This window comes from Sceloporus occidentalis, unplaced genomic scaffold (genome assembly GCF_023333645.1).
Source record: "Sceloporus occidentalis isolate IW3139 unplaced genomic scaffold, rSceOcc1.0.p SCAF_5, whole genome shotgun sequence".
Taxonomy (NCBI): Eukaryota; Metazoa; Chordata; class Lepidosauria; order Squamata; family Phrynosomatidae; genus Sceloporus; species Sceloporus occidentalis.
In genome coordinates, this window is record NW_028316985.1 from 165,240,860 (window position 1) to 165,263,261 (window position 22,402).

A 22,402-nucleotide genomic window follows, 5' to 3' on the forward strand; every position below is an offset into this window, starting at 1 on the left:
GTTCTTTGTTTTACAATAAAAATGCAGTGTATTTATTTGTGTAGCAATCTTAAACTGAATGAACACTTTCAGAAATGAAGGAAGAACCAAGTCAGAGACCATTAAGTAATGCTTATTTAAACTATACAGTACAGAATTATATTCACAACTATCAATCTTGAAAGCCCTTCCTCTAAGCCCTTTATTGGTTTATCTGTCTGAAGCACTTCATCATAGTTGTAATCCAATATCCTAGAATAGATAGAACAGAACAGAATAGCTAGAAAAGAATTAGAATAGTTTAGATAAGATCATTAATATACAAACAAACCATAAAAAACAAATAGTTTTTTTGTGGGTTTTTGGGGCTATGTGGCCGTGTTCTGGAAGAATTTATTCCTGATGTTTTGCCAGCATGAGACAGCCCTTGCCTGCAGCTATACAGAATAAACAATAGTATGCAAAAAGAAAGAAGGACTGGGGGGGGGGGGGGACCAAATTCAGACACAAGTTCTTAAAGTTATAATTTTGCAGAATTATAGATATTCAGCTAATCATATAAGGAAGAAATATTTCAAATACTTTAACTTGCAATATTTGTAGTGCAAGAAAATGTTAATACAAGACTGAGGCCTCTTCAAAACCAGCTTTTCTCTTTTTAAGCAATGTTAACATTTATGACAATGATGAAGAATAATTTTAGATAAAAACAGACACCTCTGTGTGTGCCTGTTTCCAACAATTTTCAATAAACTATCTCAGTCAGACTAGCTATAGGTCTTACCTGCGTGAAGTGATAGATCAGATGTAATCATGCTTGAATTATTGAACAGTGGATTCATCCCCATGGGGTAGGGGTCCATTGGAAACACCTGAATGGAAAATATTTGCACTTCTTAATAAATCAAGTTAGTTCAGGCTCTAGTAAGATTTAGAAACACTAACACTACTCTAAAAAAATACTGATCAGGATTCAATGACATTATTCCAAAAACAGACACAGAATTTAGAGTTGCACAAAGGGAGAAAAGGAGAATGTAAGCAATTTTTTTTTTTTTTTGCAATGTTGGATGTAACCAACTAATTCTGTAACTGAAGGTTCTACTAAAATTTCTCCTGTACAGCAAAAACCTTTCAGTATTTTCACCATCCAGTCATTCAAATAATTCACAATATATGAATTGAATTATCAAGGCAATCAATATAAAGTATTATTTTAATAAACTACCTGTAAATGTGCCTAACAGGTTGTGTCCAAAATCTGTGACCCTGCAGGGAAGTATAACATTAGCAACAAGGTTTTCCAGTGGCAGAGGAGGGAAATCCCCCTGAAAACTGGACCCTTAAAAATCTCTCTCTCTCTCTCTCAATCTCTCTCTCTCTCTCTCTCTCTCTCTCACACACACACACACACACACCTCTGTTCTATCTGATACTGGGAAACATCTCCCAGATCACTTGCATGAACATCCCCTTCAAATCTCTTTCAGTACCAAATATATGAAAGTCATATTTGCAGGGTCACCAGAGATCCTCCTTTTCCCAGACATGTCCTACATTTTAGACTTATGTCAGGGTGGAATTGCAAATGTTGAGCTATAAAACCTGTTCTTATGTCATCTGGTGTCTCTCGCTCAACAGATTTATTACTGCCCTAGCTGCTGTAAAGGGCTGTGGACTGTTGCTGACCATGTGGTGAATTTGTTTGTTTTTTCTTATGAGGGTGTGAAAAGCAAAGGAGGATCTGCTTTACTGAAGCAGCTGAGTAGCAACAAGTGGAAGGGAGGAAGTGTGCAGTTTGGGTTGAGAAAGAAGCAGGACAGCAGTAGCGTCACTAGTGGGTGCAGCAGATACAAATCGCACTGGGTGACACCACTGAAGGGGGGGTGACACCCAGTGAGCGCCCCCTCCCTGCTGTGTGCCATGGCGCATGGCAGGGAGGGAGAGGGCCTGGCTTCCCTCTGTCCCTGCCCCATGTGGCTTTACTTTAAACAAAGCCACATGGGACAGGGAGGTATGAGGCTCAGCACCCTCATCCCTGTCTTGCATGGCTTTACTCTGAACACACAGGGCAGGAAGTTGGGAGCAGGCCCACTTGGTGCGGGACACTGCTGCAGGTGGGGTGAGAGAGTAAATGGGAAAAGAAATGAAAGTAATAATTTAAATGTAGATTTAGTCAAGTACAATTTTAAGCATTTGTTTTGCTTAGAGTTCTATAAATATATTGCAAGCCAACAAGACATTTTAAGGAAGATATGGTCATCAGAAAAATATGGTTGAGTACATAATAAAATACAATATATGTAATGGAGCTGTAAATAAACCATATGAAATGAATTTATATTTATATTAGTGTTTATAGCTTTTATTTTGTCATGCATTTTCTCGAATGTCCCACATTTTCCTCCAATGTCCTACATTTTTCACTGTCTTGTCCTCCTTTGTAGTTATGGCATCTGGTCACCCTGATCAACTCACTAGTTCTCACACCTGACTATGTGTTTGTATATGTACTTTCCAAGTCACTTGTCAACTTATAGTGATCCCATGAATTTCATAGAGGCAAGGAATACTCAGAGGTAATCTTGCCAGTTCCTTTGAAATATAGCCTACAGCATCTGGTATTCATTGGTAGTCTCCCATCCAAGTACTAACCAGGTCTGACTCTGCTTAGCTTCCAGGATCAGATGGGATATGGTGCTGTTAGCATATTTAGGCCCTCTATACCTGACTGTAGCTAGTAGTAACTGATCAAAGACCATGCAATAATAATGGCTGCAAAACTGGAAGTTCAGTCTGACTAGGATGTCAGAAAAGGAAAGGAAAGGCTAAAAAAAAGAACAAGAAAAAAACCCATCATAATGTTGGTTAAGCTTCACAGGTTACAGTGGGTGGATGCTACGTATTTGGAAAAATTGCCTTTCACTAATTTGACCACAGTTAATACCAGAAGCCCAGAGAGTGCCAAAAAAAGTTGAAACTCCCACTCAGTAATGAACAAATGAAGCAACATCTAAATGTTATGACTCATACACTATTATAACCTGAAAATGCAGCTTAAAAATGCAACACTAAGTTAAAAGATTATATAAATCGGTCTTTCAAAAGCTTACTTTGCGTTTTTAAAAAAATATGGATAGAAACATGTTATTAATATTTGAAGCCAATATCTAATATTTTCTGTCTGTTTCTAGTACTTTCTCACACAGACTTGCAGACATTTATGAAAATGCCTAATGCCTACAGTTCTCTACTGAAACATTCTTCACTAAAAACGTACGTAAAATAACTAAAGGAGTTTGTCTATAAGAAATTGTAACACAGAATCTTCTTAACTGGCTTATAAACAGAGCAACACTTAAAAACAACAGTAGTTTTACTTTGACTTTAAATAATTGCTCCTAGTTATAGAGCAACTCAAGAGCTGGATGCATGACAAATGTTGGATTGCAACTCCTAGCAGCCTGAGCCAGCATATACAGTGGTAAGGAATGCTGGGAACTGCAGATCAATGACATCTGAAGGGCCACATAATTCCCACCTCAGTAGTAGCTGAATGAAGCAGGGCTACAAAGCAAATCCACCATGGCTTCATTTGCTCATTATGTCACATGGATGAAATACTATATTTTAAAACTATTTCCACTGCCAACCATTTAATGTCCAGACATTCTTAGTGCTGTAAGTAACTAGTAACAGTACATGACACTTTATGCACATTAACACATTCCTGTCATTTGGTGCAAGATACTCACTTGATGATCTAGTCCCAAGATATATGCACTCTCATCTGCCATCCTGAGAGCTGAAACAATTAACCAGATATTGTAAATTAAAGCAAAATTCTAAAAGCATCTGCATCAATAAAGGGAGGGGGAGAGGATAAAAATATCATGGGGGAATAATTCAACTATACGTGAGGAACGATTTTCTTAAATGCTTTTTAAACTGCAACATCAAGTAAAGTAAAATACTATAATAGAAAGAAACAAAGAGAAAGAAATGGGGATGGGATCTGCAGACTGAAGCAAGTCCATTGATGCCAAGGATTTCATTTTGTGTGTTTCTAGCAGAACAGCACCACAAACATTTCAACAAATCAGATTATATCTGATTTCATCAACCAATAAGAAACTAGAATACCATTGTCACAAACACTGCTAAACCTGTGCTGATAAAGCTGTCCCTTTCCTTGAAGTATTATTTAAGAAATATATCATTTGTATTTCTGCTTTAAAATGGACTGGAAATAATACCATATGTGGTACCACCTTCTGAGATAGAATCAAAGGTACTGCAAAGTCAAGATAAAATAACACCTCCAGAAACAGGTACTCTTAAAAAATGATGAGCTGATATACCCTTGATTGTCATCACAAACATGAGCTAATCGTGAATGCAAAAAAGCCACACTGACAAAGAAACAGATACCTTTCCTTTCACTGGAAAGTTAGCAATAACTCTAACGCAAGGCATTATCCCCAAGGAAAAGTTTTCAGCATAAGCACCAGTGACAGAGCATGCATCTACACTGCAGAAATAATGCAGCTTGATACCACTTTAACTGCCATGGCTCAGTGTATGGAATTCTGGGATTTGTTGCAGCCACGATTACAAAATATTTAGCCTTCACTGTCAGACAGCTCTAGTGCTCCAACAAGCAACAAATCCCAGGTTTCCATAGCATGGAGCTATGACAATTAAAGCAGTGTCACACTTTATTAATTCTGTAGCAGCCAGGAAGTACCTAATAGCATAGTAATGCCCCTGCCCAACTCCCAGGTCTTCCTAGCACTGCTAACATGCTACAACTAACATTTCAATCATGGAATTTGCATAAAAGGATATTTTTATGGATTATGTCCAAAATCTGTAACTCATTGATATCACTGGATGAATCAGATGCAGTTTTGGATGATTCAAATATGAGCAAAAGGTGAGTGCAAAATGCTGCTGGTAGTGAGAGAAGGGCCCAAGGCAGAGATCTAAAAATGAAGAACTTACCAGAGGCCATGTTGATATGTCTAACAATCCTAACTATCTTTACTTGGAAGCAAAATAATACCATTCGATGGGACTTACATCCAAGTGAACAAGCAAAATATTTCAGCATAATTTACTTCATCAAATACTTTATATATCCATGTATAAGTCTAGAAATTTTAGTAACAACATTGACTCCCCCAAACCTGGCTTAACTTATCCATGAGTTAATGTAAGTAACTCTTATCAAAAAGGAAAGCACCCCCTTCTCTAAGAAGAGTGGTGATAGGTGAAAGCTTAGTACATCCCAGGAGCGCATAAAGAAGTGCTGAGCCTCTTCTGCTTTCTCTGCCACAGCGCTGCTTCTGACATTTTTGAATGCCTGAGTTAATGTAAGTAATGGCAGCGATGGGAACTCTTTGGCATTTCCTCTCAAAGAAGCACTGAGAAGAATTGGACTTTGAAGTATTTGAATAAGACATTTGTGTATGTTTGTCAGTTTTTCTGGATGAAAATCAGACAAAGTGATCAAATTAGTTTAAGGCTGTAATCACTGCTAGCGTAGTCGCCATTTTCTTTGTTTTGCCTTTTCATCCTTTTTGACATGTGTACAACATATTCTTAGCCCAGCTTCAGGCAGGCAGCCAAAAGAGATCATAACTGATTATAGGCTGGACCAAAAACTGCTGGAACAAATCTTACTGTTATAATCAATCACAGTAGAGCAACTTAATCAATGAAATGCTCATATATGGGAATTCATAATTCAGGAATTGGTTCACTTATTTGGGACTAAGAAACAGAGCATCTGCCAAGAGGAGTCAGGGCCATGTTGCCCCATTACTAAAAACAAAACAAAACAAGATCAAAGACACTCGGTTCAGCTATAGTCAGTTCTTGAATTGTGTCACTCATTTATTTCCACCTCTGCTTCTTTCCTTCATCCTTCCTTCCACCCACTCCATTTGCTGAACTACTCATACCTTCGCAGCCATCATAACATAATTTGCCATGTTGAAAAGAATGGCAGGAAATGCGGATACTTCCAGACAAGACCATTTATTGAGGCACCACCATCCCTCATTCAAAGAATTTTATGGCATATTCCAGACAATGATGTCTTCCATTTGTAACTCTCCTCTGTTTCCCCATCATTTTGTCTGCCTTTCTTTTTCTTACCAGAAAAATCCATTAAAGAAGACAATATTGCTAGGAAAACATGAGAGCACCCATATTTTACAAGCCCCTTGGTAAGGACAGAAGACATGGCAGCAGGATAGTGCTAATGGCCTGTTACAGACAGCCAAAATAAAGCTGCTTCGAGTCACAGTGGAGGTATGGTGTTTCAATGATGCATTTGTCCTAAGAGTCCAGAAGCCGCACCAAAGCCACGCTCCAGTCCTTAGGGCTGGAGCGTGGCTTTGGTGCGACTTCTGGACTCTTAGGACACATGCATCATTGAAACACCATACCTCCACTGTGACTCGAAGCAGCTTTATTTTGGCTGTCTGTAACAGGCCAAAGTATCTTATTTTCATCCATGCTTAGCAGTTGAGACCTTACGCCTCAACACTGGAAAGTAATACTACTAGACAAACAGTCCTTGCATTAGTCTGGGGGTCAGTCAGCCAGAAGGAAACACAAAATAATTTACAAGGCTAATAATCAGTGCTACATAGGAAGGAGGTACAATCACTCACTGAATATCCAGGAGCAATTGCTATCCATCCATGGTATATGGCTAATTATGTTCCTAAACCCACACACACACATACCTCTTTTTTCTAAAAGTCCCCAAAGCAATTTAAAATCATCTGAAGAAATTATTGAGGCCTGAAGCATAATCTGTGTCAAAGGTGGACAAACCTTTGAACCGCATATTGGTTTTACCTTTCACTACCAGAATTCCTGATCACTGTCCATGTTGACTGTGGTCTCCAGGAACTGACATCCAAGACACTGGAGGATCACAGTTTCCCCACCCTATGACTGCGTATTATTAAAATATTGCAGTTTGTTCAAGAGCTGCTAAATACACTCATCCCTCCACATTTGCTGGGGTTAGGGGCACAGGGCCCTCATGAATGTAGAAAAACCACAAATAAGAAAAACACTATGTTTTTACATGAGAGATCATCTGTCTAGGAATCTCTAGATCCTCCAGTGCAACTCTATGGTCAACATCCGCAAGACAAATTCCTAGTGCAGTGTTCTCTCTAGGAATCTCTAGGTCTTCAGTGCAACTTTTGGTTAAAGTTGACCATAGAGTTGTGTTGGAGGACCTAGATATTCCTAGAGAGTACATATTAATAAAATCTGTGAATAATCAAATCTGCAAATGTGGAGAGACGAGTGTATAAGTACCATGCCATCCAACACTATTAATATAAGGGCACCTACGTATTTGTATTTTTCATGAGGAATTCAGATCATCCATACCCTATTTACTCAGCACTGAAGGTGATAACACCAAGTATACTGCAGAGTGCAAACATTTTAAAAAGAAACCAATATATCCCTCTAAGGCAAAATAATGGATGTCTGTAGTAAGCAGTTTCACACTGTATGTGTAGCTGTATCTACACTGTAGAATCAACACACTTTGACACTCCTTTAAATGTCATGGCTCAGTGTTATGGAATTCTGAGATTTGTAGTTCTGTGAGCTATTTAGTGTTCTCTGTCAGAGATCTCTGGTGCCCCATCAAACTACAAATCCCAGGAGCAATGACAGTTAAAGCAGTGTCAAACTACATTAATTCTGCAGTGTAGTAACTGTCTGAAATACAGAGTTGCAGCAGCTGAATAACTCATTCAAATGTCACTGTTTTGTCCTGTGCTACCTTGGGAATTCTAGTTCCACTCCTCTGAGTGGAGCTGTCTGGTAGAAAAGACAGGTAGAAAAGTGGCTCACTACCAAAACTGCAAATCCCAGGATTTCACAGAATAAAACCGAAAGTTAAAAGTGGATTTGAACTGCTACAGTGTTTTAGTGTAGATTCTCTGCTAGTCAGTGCATATGAAACAGAATTTGGACAAGTTACACAGCTTCCAAAAACCCTCAGTCAATATGGCCAGTAGCCAAGGTGTCTGAGGGATTCAGTGAGCTGTAGTTCAAATGAAGTAACTTTTCTAAACTATTTAAATACCACAACATCTCATGACTGAACTAAAAAGTGTAGTTATAGGAATAACTTCAGATTTTGTTGCACGGAGTAACAGAAGTCAAATGCAAATTTTAATTTGTTATCAACATGTTGTACCATGCCCAAAAGCATAATGAATACTAATCTGCAAGACTAGACACTGCATCCTATCAAACTAATGTGTGCCATGCAAGTCTGCTTGATAAACTAATTATCAAAATAACACCTTAATTGTTCTGGATGGGGTTGCTCCTCCTCCATAAGATCAGGTTCATAGCTTGGGGATGCTCTTGGACCCAGTGATGCTCCTGGCAAGAAATGCTTTTGCCCAGTTTCAACTGGTGCATCATTTCTTGGAGAAGGCAGATCAGGTCACAGAGGTTCATGCCAGTTATCTCTTGAATAGACTACCGTAATGCGCTCTACATGGGACTACCCTTGAAAGGGGTCTGGAAATGCACTGCCAGACTGGTGTCATGTGTGTGTTTTAGAGACCAAATAACTCCAGTCCTGACTTCCAATGTGCTTTTGAGCTCAACTGAAGGTGCTGTGCTGGTGTTGACCTGTTGTTGTTGCTTTGTGCCTTTAAGTCACTTCCAACTTATGACGACTCTAAGGTGAGCTTATCATGGGGTTTTCTTGGCAAGATTTGTTCAGAGGAGTTTTGCTATTGTCTTCCCCTGAGGCTGAAAGAATGTGACTTGCCCAGGTCACCTGGTGGGTTTCATGGCAGAGCTGATAATTGAACCCTAGTCTCTAGAGTCACAGTCCATCATTTTAGACCACTATGCCACACTGACCTACATAGTCCCAAATAACTTGGGGCTAAGATATCTGAAACATCCCTCTCCTCCTATTTGAACCTGCCAGAAATGTGAGATCTTCAGTGAAGGCCTTGTCGCATGCCCCAGCACCTCACAAAATTAGGTTCGTAGATACACATAACAGGGTTTTCTCTGTAGGAATGCCTTGACTGTACAACGTCCTATCCAAGGAAGTTAGGCTGGCCCCACCTCTTTTAAACTTCAAGTGGGAACCCAAAACAGTGCTGTTCCACATGGCATTAAATGTCTGAAATTGCTGTTTTCAAGACAGGATTCTGAGGTTATTTTTAGAAAGCTTTTAAGACTTCTAAAACAGTATTTTAATGTCTTTTAAAATGTTTTTATCTTTGTATTGTTTTAATAGGTTTTTATTTGTTCATTGACTTGAGAGCCCTTTTGGGCTAGGAGACAATACAGAAATACTTTAAATAAATAAATACTAAATTAAAAAAAGGCAATCTGTTAACACAAAAATAAATTAATTAGATTATGAGTGGAATGTCAAACAGCATAAGCAAGCCTCTTTCATTTGTATGCTCTTGTCTAATGACCAACAAGCTTTGTAGTTTTATTCCACTACTGCAGATTCTTCACTGATAAGAAGACTTGAAAGCAGAGGTCCCACACATTTCTTGCAAAAATTCCTTGTTAGATATTACGTGCATGCTTTCCTTCTTTTTTTCCCTTCAAGTATACTTTCTAAAGGAATCCCCAAGGCAATTTTCTAAGTGAAGTCTGAATCCATGCTCGCCAATAAAGTTGCTGTATTAGAAGATTTTCTTCTTTTCATGTTTAACTGCCAGTTTTCCAGAGAAACCTGTTAAGCCAGGTTCACTGTTCATAAGCAACACAGTTACTGATGAAACATATATCTTTTTTTGGAGAAACTGTGGTTATGGACTTCATATCTCTGTTAGTTTCTATTCAGAAGAATTAATATAAACAAATCCATTTTGAATTCATGTGTGTCATAGTGAAGTAGTTTGCATGCTGGAGTAGGATTCTAAGAGACTAGAGTTCAATTCTCCACTTGTTCATGGAAACCAATTGGGGGGCCCTGGACAAGTCGCAGGCTGCTGCTACACTGCAGCATTAATGTAGTTTGACACTGCTTTATCTGTCATGACTCCATCCTATGGAATTCTGGGGTTTGTAGTTTGTTGTGGCATCAGAGCTCTCTCATAGAGAGATTAGCATGTCATAATCTGGAAATGATTTAACAACATTCAACATACAACAACAGCAAAAACATGAAAGTAAGCAAGCAAGCTTTGGGGATAATTCTATTGCAACAGCCTGTAACAGAATTTTGGTTTTGATAGCAAATGTGAGATGGAAAAATGCAAATTTTTATTTATATTAATTGATGCAAAGTAACAATGCCTGAAAATCATGACGCTAGCCAAATGTTCAACAGTGGAATATGTTATCTGAAAAAAATGCCCACATAAAACTTTAGCATAAATAGATACCATATCAACTGATAACTTTTACTTTTTTTTTGGACTACAGTTCTCCTAACCCTCAGTGGCCATGTTGGCTGCAAGGTTTTGGGAGTTATAATATTTTAAAAAATCACTTTCCCAACCTCTGATTGGAGTTTTTAAATTGGTTAAGTAACTGTTTAAGTAACTGTATATTCATGTTAAAGATACTGAAAAAAAAGAAAAATAAAATCAGAATTATTATAAGCTGCCATTCATTATCAGAAAGAAAAGATCCTCCATAATATTTAATTTTTCAATCCTTATAACGTGCAAGAATGAAAAATATACCAACATGCTCTTAAACTCCCTATCTCACTAGATTCGGAAGACATCAGCCCTTCTTCCTGTACAAGTCTGTTTTTTAGGTGGGACAATTGCAGGATTAAAAATCTTGTCTGGAAGCACCTTAGATGAAACCCTGAGACAGCTAAATACTGTTGACAGCTCTGCCCAGTAGTTGTATATAATATAAACCTGTTTGATAAATCAAGTAAGGCATTTAAGTGTCAGTCAAGATTTAACTAATGCACATACATGCACACTCCTCAACCATTTTACAGATTGTTTTTCAAACTAAAGGGTCATTCACAGGTGGCTTGCAGCACAGTTTCAGGAGCACTGGCTAATGCTGAAGGTGAGTGCTGAAGGTTAACTATTCCTTGTGAAATACCTCACAAGGCATATTCTCCCATGGACAGGATTGCAGCCACATTATAGTCACCTACAAAAGAAGGTGGGGAAAAGACTGCAAGTGTACATGCTATTTCTTCATTCATTTATTGGTAATTCAGTTTTAAATATAGAATTCTTCCAGATAAAAGTTGGATTGTGAAAAAACAAAAGGTGGTTAACATCTTGACTATTAAAAAACAATTACTAGTTTTATTCATCATTTTATCTGTATTCTCCCTCTTTCCCTGTTTCTTTTTTATAAATTAGATTGTGCACCTTTGACAAGACTGTATTTTATTGCTTTATTCTGTGAATTGCTATGAATATTGATCACATAATACTAATAATCATAATAACAATGATTCCAACTGTATGGAAAACATCTACAGTCTTGTGTATTTTAAAATGTCATTAATCAACAGAAAAATATTAATATTTTTTTCCATCCCCTATTAGCCTAGCCGTTACTAAATGTCTATAATCAGTTTCCAAGCAGCATGGACATACATTCTATGTTACAGAGGACAATAATCTCTGTGAAGGACTGTCAAAGGGTGGTCCTCCATTTGAAGACATCTTCAGTTTCAAGGACTTTCCAGTACAAGTCTAGACTAAAAACTGAAGAAAAGAAAAACATAAGAAAGATGCACAAGAGTCTTGAAGCTGCCCATCACCAGTTAGTTTTTTGAAAGGGCACAAAAGTCACCTGATCACAGATTTCCAACTCCAGTGAGGTATACTGAATTGGTAATTATTTGTTTGCATGCATACAGTATATCTGTACCCTTTTTGCACTGACAGATTTCCTCTTTTTTGGAATGTGTAGTTAGGTATCCTCTGCATTCAAATATAATGCTGAGACATTAATACAATACTGTTCCTGTGAAGAATATTTCAATGTATATTTTGTCTTTTCTTGTTCATAATAACAAACCTGTTATTATGCTGAGAGAGGCAGCTGTTTCAGGCAGCTGATTTGGAGTATCATAAAAGAGTATCATAAAAAGTATCATAAAAAGAGTACACTGCTAGCTTACAATTATTAGTATTTACTCTTAGGAAGTGGTATGATTTTCTGTCTTGAGTTCTAAAACAATTTGGCCAGCCTTCCGTACTACACAGCTAAAGGGGACTAGGATTTACTATGCTGTCTCAGGTGAGTCAAGTAGCAATATGTCCTGGGCTGGCAAAATCTTTCCTTTTTCACACACATCCAGCAAATGGAACCATGAACCAAATGCTACAAATCCCAAGAGCCCACAAAATACACACATTTTTACCAACACAGCATGTATCACTTTCACAGTTACATTCAGTGCTTTTAAATGGAACCACCTTGTTAGCAGATAAAACTTTTAGCATCTTTTACATTATTAGAATTAACCAATAGTAAACAGACAATCATATTTGAGATAGATCATGAGAAGATATGACTCATTAGAAAAGACAATAATGATTGATAAGGTGGAAGGCAACAGAAAAAGAGGAAAACTGTACTACAGGTGAATAGACTCAATTAGGGAATCCATGGCCCTGACTTTGCAAGAGCAGGGCTGTTGACTACTTAGGTGACTTGGGGGCTAAACAGACTGGCGTTTAATGCCGGCCTCAGGGCAGAGTGGGGGCATAGCATCCGCCTGCTGCAGGCCCCAACGCTGCCCTGATGCCAGTGTCACACTTCCCACCGGACCACATGGCAGATGGTGAAAGGGCATGTCTTCGGCACAGTGTTTAGATGCTCTGTGCCAAAGAAACTCCTGAAAGCCAACACAGCAGTGGCAAGGGTGGCTTTTCGCCACTTTAATTAGGAGTGGCATTTTGCTGGCCCTTTTTGGTCTGGCAAAGTGCCGTATCAATGTCATGGCGTGTGGTTGCTGCAGGCCCGCTCTGCCACTTCCAGGGGCAGCATGGAGCTGCTCTATAGGTAGGGTTGCCATAAATGAGGAGCTCCGAACCGGGACAAATGTAGGACAAGGCTTAAAAATGTAGGACCTTTTTTTTTAAAGGTCCTACATTTTAAAACCTTGTCCTCCTCCTCCTTCCTGGCTTGGGAGGAAGCCTCGGCCTCCTCTCAGGCCGGGAAGGATGCAAGGGCTGCTCCTCATCGCGGCGATCACCGCGGTGGGAAGCAGCCTCCTCCCGGCCCCCACTCCCTTTCCCGGCCTCTGTGAAGGCTTGGGCCTCCATAGAGGCCAGGAAGGAGGGAGGAGAGCGCCCGCGATCGCCGCGATCGCGGGCGGCCCCCACTCCCTTTCCCGGCCTCTGTGAAGGCTTGGGCCTCCATAGGGGCCGGGAAGGAGCGAGGAGAGCGCCCGCGATCGGCGGGCGGCCCCCACTCCCTTTCCCGGCCTCTGTGGAGGCTTGGGCCTCCATAGGGGCCGGGAAGGAGGGAGGAGAGCGCCCGCGACCGCCGCGATCGCCGCGATCGCGGGCGGCCCCCACTCCCTTTCCCGGCCTCTGTGGAGGCTTGGGCCTCCATAGGGGCCGGGAAGGAGGGAGGAGAGCGCCCGCGATCGGCGCGATCGCGGGCGGCCCCCACTCCCTTTCCCGGCCTCTGTGGAGGCTTGGGCCTCCATAGGGGCCGGGAAGGACGGAGGAGAGCGCCCGCGATCGCCGCGATCGCCGCGATCGCCGCGATCGCGGGTGGCCCCCACTCCCTTTCCCGGCCTCTGTGGAGGCTTGGGCCTCCATAGGGGCCGGGAAGGAGGGAGGAGAGCACCCGCGATCGCCACGATCGCGGGCGGCCCCCATTCCCTTTCCCGGCCTCTGTGGAGGCCCAAGCCTCCATAGAGGCCGGGAAGGAGGGCCAAGGCCGCCTGTCATCGCGGCGATCGCCGCGGTGGCAAACGGCCTCCCCCTCCTTCCTGGCCTGGGAGGAAGCCTCGGCCTGCTCCCAGGCCGGGAAGGAGGCGGAGGCCGCCCCTCATTGCGGTGATTGCCGCGGTGGGAAGCGGTCTCCTCCTCCTCTCGGTCTGGGAGCAAGCCTCAGCCGGCTCCCAGGCCGGGAAGGAGGCGGAGGCCGCCCCTCATCGCGGTGATCGCCGCGGTGGGAAGCGGCTGCCTCCTCCTCCTCCTCCCTGGCCTCGCTGGGGCCCGGGAGGGAGCGTCTCCGTGGCTGGAGCTCCAACCGCGGAGAGCCCTCCCAGGCCTCAGAAAGGCCTTGGAGCCGCCGCGGCGGCGGAGGTGGCCGCGGTGGGCGGGGCCATCCCGGTTTGGGCGCCAAACCGGACCGGGACCGGGATGGCACCGCCCAAACCGGGATTGTCCCGCCGGGGGGCGGGATATGGCAACCCTATCTATAGGGACAGTCTGTTTTGCCCCTTGGAGGCCCCTCATTCATAGGATGACTATAAGTCAAAGTCAACTTGATGGCATTGGCAATTAACAACAAACATCAGATAAGCTGATGTTTAACCAGGAGGGAGGGTGTCAGGAGTTGTGTATGCTTTTGTCCTCCCACAATATAGTGATGGGATATATAGTAGTGATAGTATGCTTTAAATATATTTTAGAAGTTTTTTAGAACTATTAGCTCAGATGCAGGCACTGAGATAAGCCAGTGAAGGAGGCAAACTAACTCAAGGACATTTGTAAGAAAGCATGTCTATAACAACAAAGAGAAAGGAGGTGGTGTGGGAAAAGACAGGAACATGTTTATTATTTTTTAGGACTAAGAATTGCCCACCTGACATTTGAATTGTTTATCGTTTCATTATGTGATTGCAATACACGCTGGCTAGTTCTCATAATGAAAGTCATCAGACTGGACCTATAGTTTTCTCAGTAAAGTTTCTGAGTTTTTTCTACTGAGCCTGAATTTTTGAACTTTGATATCCCGCTGAATTTGACAGAGTAAGAGCTAATGCTGCAGTTCTGTACATGCTTACTCTGGAGTAAGCCCAGTGATTGCAAAAGGACTTATTCCTGAGTATACATATCCAGCATGATAAATATGGCATGAAGATGAGAGGTCCTCCATTGACATTATACATCATATTTTTCTTCTTACAAATGTGAATTAAGTTGTTATTTTGCAGGTTTGTACCTTAATACAAACATAGTAGTATAAATAATTACCATATTTGCAAAACATGGATGTATAAATAATAACAAAAATACATTGTTATCTCTAAACTGAGGTAACTACTGTTCCTGCAACAGCTAAACTGCAACAATATTTTTTAGTCTTCAAACAAATTGATATAAGATAATGCAAATGGAACTTCTCCATAAAGTATTATTTTTAAAAAGTCTATTGAAATAATGCAAATAAAATATTCATGATATATTTACTTATTTGCAGTTTCTGTTAGTCATAAGAAAAAACAAGAGTGACACAGGGCACTAAATCTGTTCCATGGATATCCTTCACATGGAAATCTATCTTCTTATTCCTACCTTATATATCCTAAAGGTCATTCAAGAAATCATTGATTGCTCACATTATCTTTGCAGTTTTAAATGCTATGCTCTTAAAACCATAACATGCATTATCTAGATATTAATGTTTTCATCCAGTAACAAATTACACGCTTCCATATTGCAATGAACATATCCAGGGGTAGCCATATAGCAAAGTACAGTAACACTCAAAATCCTCAAAACAGTGATACCTTTATCGGACCAACCAAAATGCACAATATGCATGTTGCAACTAGCTTTCGAAGCCAATAGAGCTTCAAAGGTTTGCAACACATATATTATGCATTTTGGCTGGCCCCATAAAGGTATCACTGTTTAATGTTATAATGATATCACCACGGAATACATTCAGCCACTTCATGCAGTATGAGCAAAAACCATCATATAGGAATGGTTATATTTCACTACTGAAGATGAGCTAGCACAAAATCAGTATTTTCTGGATAGGTTTTCTGAATACCTATTTTGCCACTGAAGTCAGAAACACGAGATGCAATTGGAAGGAGCTGTAAACCAACAGAGTTTGCTTAATAAAGTAATTTCTGGTCTTACATGAAAAATCATCCTTCTTTTTCTAGCTCAGTGATGAGCAATGATGTAAGAGTCTTACATCATTGCTCATCACTGAGCTAGAAAAAGAAGGATGATTTTTCATGTATATACCATAGATACATGTAGTGTTACGATCTGCTTGCTTAACTGTTGCTGTACTTGCTTCAGAAAAGAGCAGGGAGTGTGTCATCAGTACTGCTGACAAATAGGCAAAACTAGCAATCTTGCATATTATTTTTCTGCAACATTATACATTAAACTACATCTCAAGAACATCATTAAACTTTCAAATAATTATGATTTCACATAACACATTAAGTGTGAAGATATTTGTTAACAGATTTATTAGATTCTCTGAAAATGCAAAGAAGATTCAAGTGCAGAGAGTAACTGGCATTAGAATTTAAGAAACTTCTTGATTTTCAGTTGAAGTATATATGTTGTGGCATAGGAAGAGAAGAAAACAAATACAAAAAACTGGGATATTTCTGGAAGCTCTTATCTACCAGCTATAAAACTGGGAAGCCAAGCTCCTATTTTTTAAAATAAGACTATCACAATACAGTATTAAAACAATGTCACCTAAAAGAATTTAAAATGTAACAAAGACTTTAGGAATTTTTTCAAGTTTGTTCTTCTATGCCTGTCTGTTTTATAAAACATGCTGCAAGATTTGTGTGCATGTAGTATCTTAAGTTGGGCAATATTTTTATCACAACCAACCAAATGTTGCAAACAACTAGTCAAGCTTCTGTATTTTCCAGAACTTTCTACCACAGTCAAAAAACAAAACAGAGGATGGGAATGTTGCTGTCAAACATGAAAGTTTTTTCTCTGTTAAGCCAAAAAATAAATAAATCACAATTTAAAACATAGAACAAACTTTTCCCAAGTTACAAACAAACATCATTCTCTAATAAATTCCTTACTAGATCATTTAGAGCAAAATGATTTTCATTCAGGGCTTATACATATCCCTTAAGGAGAAATATAGGTATACTTTTGCAATAAAATATTGTGTGTAAAATGGGGTCACAATGACGGAGGGTTTGGCTTAATAATTATCTCAGGCCAGTTTGATATTTTTAATTTGATACGACAAGACAAATGATGCAGAGTTGGCCTTGACTCTTCCAATACTAAGTGTGTGTGTGTGGGGGGGGATAATTTGTTTGTTTGTTTATTACACTCCCCTCTGCCTCCTAAGAACTCTAAACAGCTCTGCTTCTCCTCATTTGATGTATTCATATTGCCACATTTCAGATTTTCATTTCATATGTTATCTCAGAAAACTTTATAATAGTTGTGTAGAATTTATTTTAGTTGGGTGAAGATAAAGGCAACTGTGGCCTTTCCAATTTCTATGGTCTACAATCTCTCCCTTCCCTACCCAACAGCAATACCTTTGAGAAATGCAATCCCATAACGTCTAGAAGCCAACTGCTACCCACTTTAGATCTTAGACTATAGATGTTTTCCCAAGCCCACTTAATGAATTTGTGGTGGAGAGGGATATGAACTTGGGACCTCCCAGTTCACAAGACTCTTCTATACCTCAGTGAGAGAGAGACACACACACCAACTTATGTGTGGATTGGCTTCTAAAAAGCTGATGATTTCATTACTGTATCTTTGATGTTTCTTAGCAGACATACTGTGGGCTGTGGAACACAGTGAGCACCAGATCTTCTAGTTCATTTCCCATATACTTTTAACATGGCTATAAGCATCTTTAAGCCTCCCTGTTTGTTTATGTGATTTTTTGTAGCATATAACATCTACATTCTCTATAATATTCTAGCCAATTTAAGAAGCTCCAAAAGCAGATTACCTTTTCCCATCTTGTCACTGCAAGTTGGAAAGCTACGAACTCTTTTAATATCATTAAATGAGCCTTTGAGGAAAAGAAATATTGTGAGTGAGGATGAAATACATAAGTTTTTTTGGGGGGGCGGGGCGGGGGAGAAGCCTTGAAGTGCTCCTTACTAATACACAGCGATGTAAACAATACTCACTAATACTTTCTCATCTTTGGCAAAAAAAGGGGGTGTCTCAATACATTTAAATACCATGTTGAATATATGCTTAGTGACTGCAACTTTTCTCACAACCCAAGACCCCTTTTTTGGTAGAATTCAAATATGAAGCCGTGTTAGTCTGTAGAATCAGTATGTAGAGATTTTGTAGCACCTTTGAGACTAACTGGAAGCAAGAAGTTGGCAACACGAACTTTTGTAGACCTACTTCCTCACCAAATGATTTGAGGAAGCAGACTTTGGTCTACAAAATGTCACGCTGCCAACTTTTTTCTTTCAGTTAGTCTCAAAGGTGCTACAAGATCTCCCTGCATATTGATTCTATAGATTAATTTAACACAGATATATCTTTGAAATCAACCCCCCCCCCCAAAAAAAGGTCCTGGATTGTGAGAAAAGCTGTAGACTATATACAGGACCCCCCTCCCCCCAAAAAAAGGTTCATTTGTGAATAAATCTGGTTTTTTTGTATCCCCCAAAAGCAGCATTTCTGCACAGAAAGAATATGTTTTCTATTAATGACATTTGCTGAGATCCTGCATGGGAGAGGTAGCAACAATGACATAGCTATGTCCTGTCGCTGGACCTGATAACTGCAACCCACCTTAAAAACCAGGCTATTGCACCAACTAAGAGAGATCTGTGGCACTGGTTGAGGGGACACTGAAGGGTGTTGTGTGTTGCCCCCCCTCCCATCAATGAGCCACAGTGTAGCAAGCAACAGCAAGGATTTTATTTGTGACTTCAGTGTTAAAAAGGAAACCAATATTCAAGAGATATATTGGCTGCAGAATAGGATCTGCAATTGTGCATATGACCCCTTAAAAACCTCAGTGCACACAAGTGTTCAAGACTATCTACTATGACCAATTGCCTACATCAATAAATAGCTCCAGAAATACTTGCAGAAAGTTTGCAAACATGACATAATTTGCTTGCAGAAAGTTTGCAAACATGACATAATGCATCTATTTCCTCCAATGTTCATCTCCAAGCATCTACTACACAGAACCATGATAACTTTGTACATTAAAAAAGAGACTAGATAGACTGATAGAAGAAAGAGGCAGAATATCCTTGAAAAGCATATTTAGAGAACTAACTATATCCAGAGAAAGCCATATTTTATAACCTGCTTGTGGTTGCTCAAAAGCATTTGATGGCATTCAACTATAATTTTTTTTGCTGGACTCTGACCTCTTTCTGTAAGCACTGTCCTTCTAAGCTCGTGATGTCAGTACTGTGCAGTACATACAAATGCACCTTTGTTTTTTCACTGTGGATATGTAACTATATAAGATAGAAAGCTCCAGGTTATGATGGACTTTTGGCATCACAGCAACACACATCCCAGACTGCTGAGCACCACAGGCTGAGTGGAAAACTGGAGTAGATTGTGGAGTGGGCCTTTCCTATATAGTGAGTCACCTTGGGTCCCTCCAGAGAGAAAGACGGGGATATAAATGAAACAACAAAATAGTTCTTTGCTAAATGGCTTAGAAAATTTGCCTGGATCCAAAACATACTACAGAAATAATCTGGTTTGAGACCACTTTAAGTGCCCTGGCTCAATGCTAGGGAATTCTGGGAACTGTAGTTCTGTGAGACATTTAGTCTTCTGTCAGAGCTCTGGTGCAAGAATAAACCACAATTCCCAGAATTCCCTAGCAATTAGGCAGGACAGTTAAAGCATTCTCAAACTGGATTATTTCCGCAGTGTGTTTTGGATCCCAGTAAAACAAATTCCTCTGCATGATAAAAAATGAGGAAAGGTAGAACCATCTTTGCTGTTAAAGTCTAATCCGGATGTCTCAAACATTCACAAGTAACAACAAGTAACTACAAGCTTCTATTGTGTGTGTGTTAGTCTTTTACCCCTCATAATTTTTAACATTTGTTTTATCATTATCTAGTGGGTTTCTTTTTAGGAAGATCATAAAGGTGTTCTATTAAGAAATATAATAATCTACATACAGAATCCATTTTATGTTTAGTGATTCTTTTCTCACTTTTTTAAAAAACTTGGCGTCTAACAGGTGGAATGGGTGAAATCTTGTTCTTTTGATATTGATTACTGAAAATACTTATGAAGTATTGACACACACAGAGAGAGAGACCCATGTAAATGCTTTTTACTAGAAGGGTTTTTAGTAGTCAACATGATACTGGATGCAAAACTGACACTGCAGAAACTGGGAAATTCTAATATTGCATAATATAATTTATGTCAGTTGACAGCATATATCATTATTTTTTTAAACACACACAAATGAATACCCACAGCAATCTTGTTTTACCAAAAGAAAACTAAAGAAATCTACACATTCAAATAGTACAGTGCATTGCAAATCAGCACAAAGTGAAGATAGGCTGACACATTTTATTCAAGATACAAACTGGGAAGTTTTATTCCTTTCATTCCTGTCGCTCAGGTACCACTACAAGCAACCCATTCACAAAACTCCTACCTTCCCATAACAAATTCCAACAAAACACTTGGAAATTTGGCAGTTACAATAGCCAACGTTTAAGGACTTTTTGTCCTCCTACATCTCTTCTCTCTTGGTTTTCACCTTCATAAATTACTGATTATTCTCAATTTACACATCATATTAATGGTATAAGATAGACTCTAAACTGAAACTGCTAGCCCAGCACAGCATGAAACAACATCACAATATAGGTTCCAAGAGGTAACAAGTAATGTCTTAAATAACTTTGTGTGTGTTGTGTTAATCCTGATTTTTAAAAAATGCGATTACAACTTATTTTCCAGAACTGTGTTTTATTTTTTCCATTATCTCCCAGTACTGTGTTCGATTTTCCAATACTAAAACATGTCAAAAAGGCCTCTAGTAATTTGCCAATCATTGGACTTACAATAGTCACTGCAAGCATTTCTCCTCAGTGGGTATAATTCATAACATATTAGGACCCCTTGAGAGTTAAATTACTTTTTCTTCATCCCAGATAACAAGGCATGCTCCATATATGCTCAAAAAAACCTCCTTGCTTAATTACTTAATATATTTTAGATCTGACCTTTGGTGCTAAAAAGATGCTGGGCTTGATCTGCACTGCTACCCAATCCCCAACTTTAATTGTTACTTCCAAGAAGTGAGGGGCGAGAAGGAGATGCAGTTCATAGGTGCAGATCTGTTTGGGATCAGTTACAGAGAATTTGGTGGTACAGCTACCCAGGCCTCACACTTGGAAAAGGTCATATTAACAAACTTTGCATCTAACTGATAAAAACTGATGCAGAATACAGGGAGAAGGCCAAGAGATTTTTGCCTTTACACTGGCAACTGCTGCCCCTAATACCTGGCAATTGAGAGCCAGCATGGCATAGTGCTTTGAGTATTAAAACTACAAATCTAGAGACCATGCCAAGAAAACCCCATGATAGGTTTGTTTTAGGATTGCCAGAAACAACTTAAAGGCATACAATAAAACAACAACAACAACCCTGTAGAGGGTGAGAAAGCAGTCTCCATGGACATGCTTTTAGACTGATTCACTCTCAGATTTCTGCACCCTGCAGTGTAGAGATGGCATCAACTTCACCAGGAGAAAACCCTTGTTTTAATGTTACCTGCCTTGCAGCACTTCCACACCACAGAAATAAAGCAGTTTAACACTACAGTACTTTAATTGTAATGGCTCCATCCTGTGGAATCCAGGGATTTGTAGTTTGGCCAATGCCTGGTTTGTCAGAGACCAGGTACCTCACCAAACTACAGAGTCTAGGATTCTTTAGGACAGGCATGGCAGTTAAAGTCATGTGAAATGGCTTTATTTCTGCAGTGTGGATGCATGCTTGGTGGCAGTGAAAAGACTCACTCTGTTTTTCTTTAAGAGAGCCAGCGTGGCATAGTAGTTGAGTGTTGGAATACAACACTTGAGATTAGGATTCGATTCCCTGCTCAGCCATGAAATCCACTGGGTGACCTTGAACAAGTCATACACTCTCAGCCTCAGCAGAAGGCAATGGCAAGCCTCCTCTGAACAAATCTTGCCAACAAACCCCCATGACAGGTTCACCTTAGGTGTGCCATAAGTCGGAAACGACTTGAAGGCATACAACAATAATATATTTTTTCTTTAAAGTTTTCAGAAAAGCCTAGCATTGGAAGGCTTCTTTTTCACTTTGCAGTTCTTTTCTTTCACTTCACTGAAGATGACCCACTCTTGCTTCCAAAATAAGTATAAAGTGTAAGTGAAAGGGTGTTGCCAACTTTCCAGCTAGTGGGGCTCCTATGCCCACTGTGACAAGCCACCATCTAATGTATGAGGCTGTTC

At 39.8% G+C, this 22,402-nt stretch overlaps 1 protein-coding gene across 1 annotated transcript in view; it reads right to left on the reverse strand.

Moving 5' to 3' along the window:
- The window catches only part of NFKB1 (nuclear factor kappa B subunit 1), a 74,425-nt gene that overhangs the window by 48,620 nt on the left and 3,403 nt on the right, over nucleotides 1–22,402 (reverse strand). The window contains exons 2-3 of the mRNA XM_089526055.1: nucleotides 3,735–3,784; nucleotides 764–851 (exon numbers count right to left, since the gene is read on the reverse strand). Coding sequence (XP_089382181.1) covers nucleotides 764–851; nucleotides 3,735–3,776 — 130 coding nt within the window. The 5' untranslated portion in view covers nucleotides 3,777–3,784. The remainder of the gene's footprint in view (nucleotides 1–763; nucleotides 852–3,734; nucleotides 3,785–22,402) is intronic.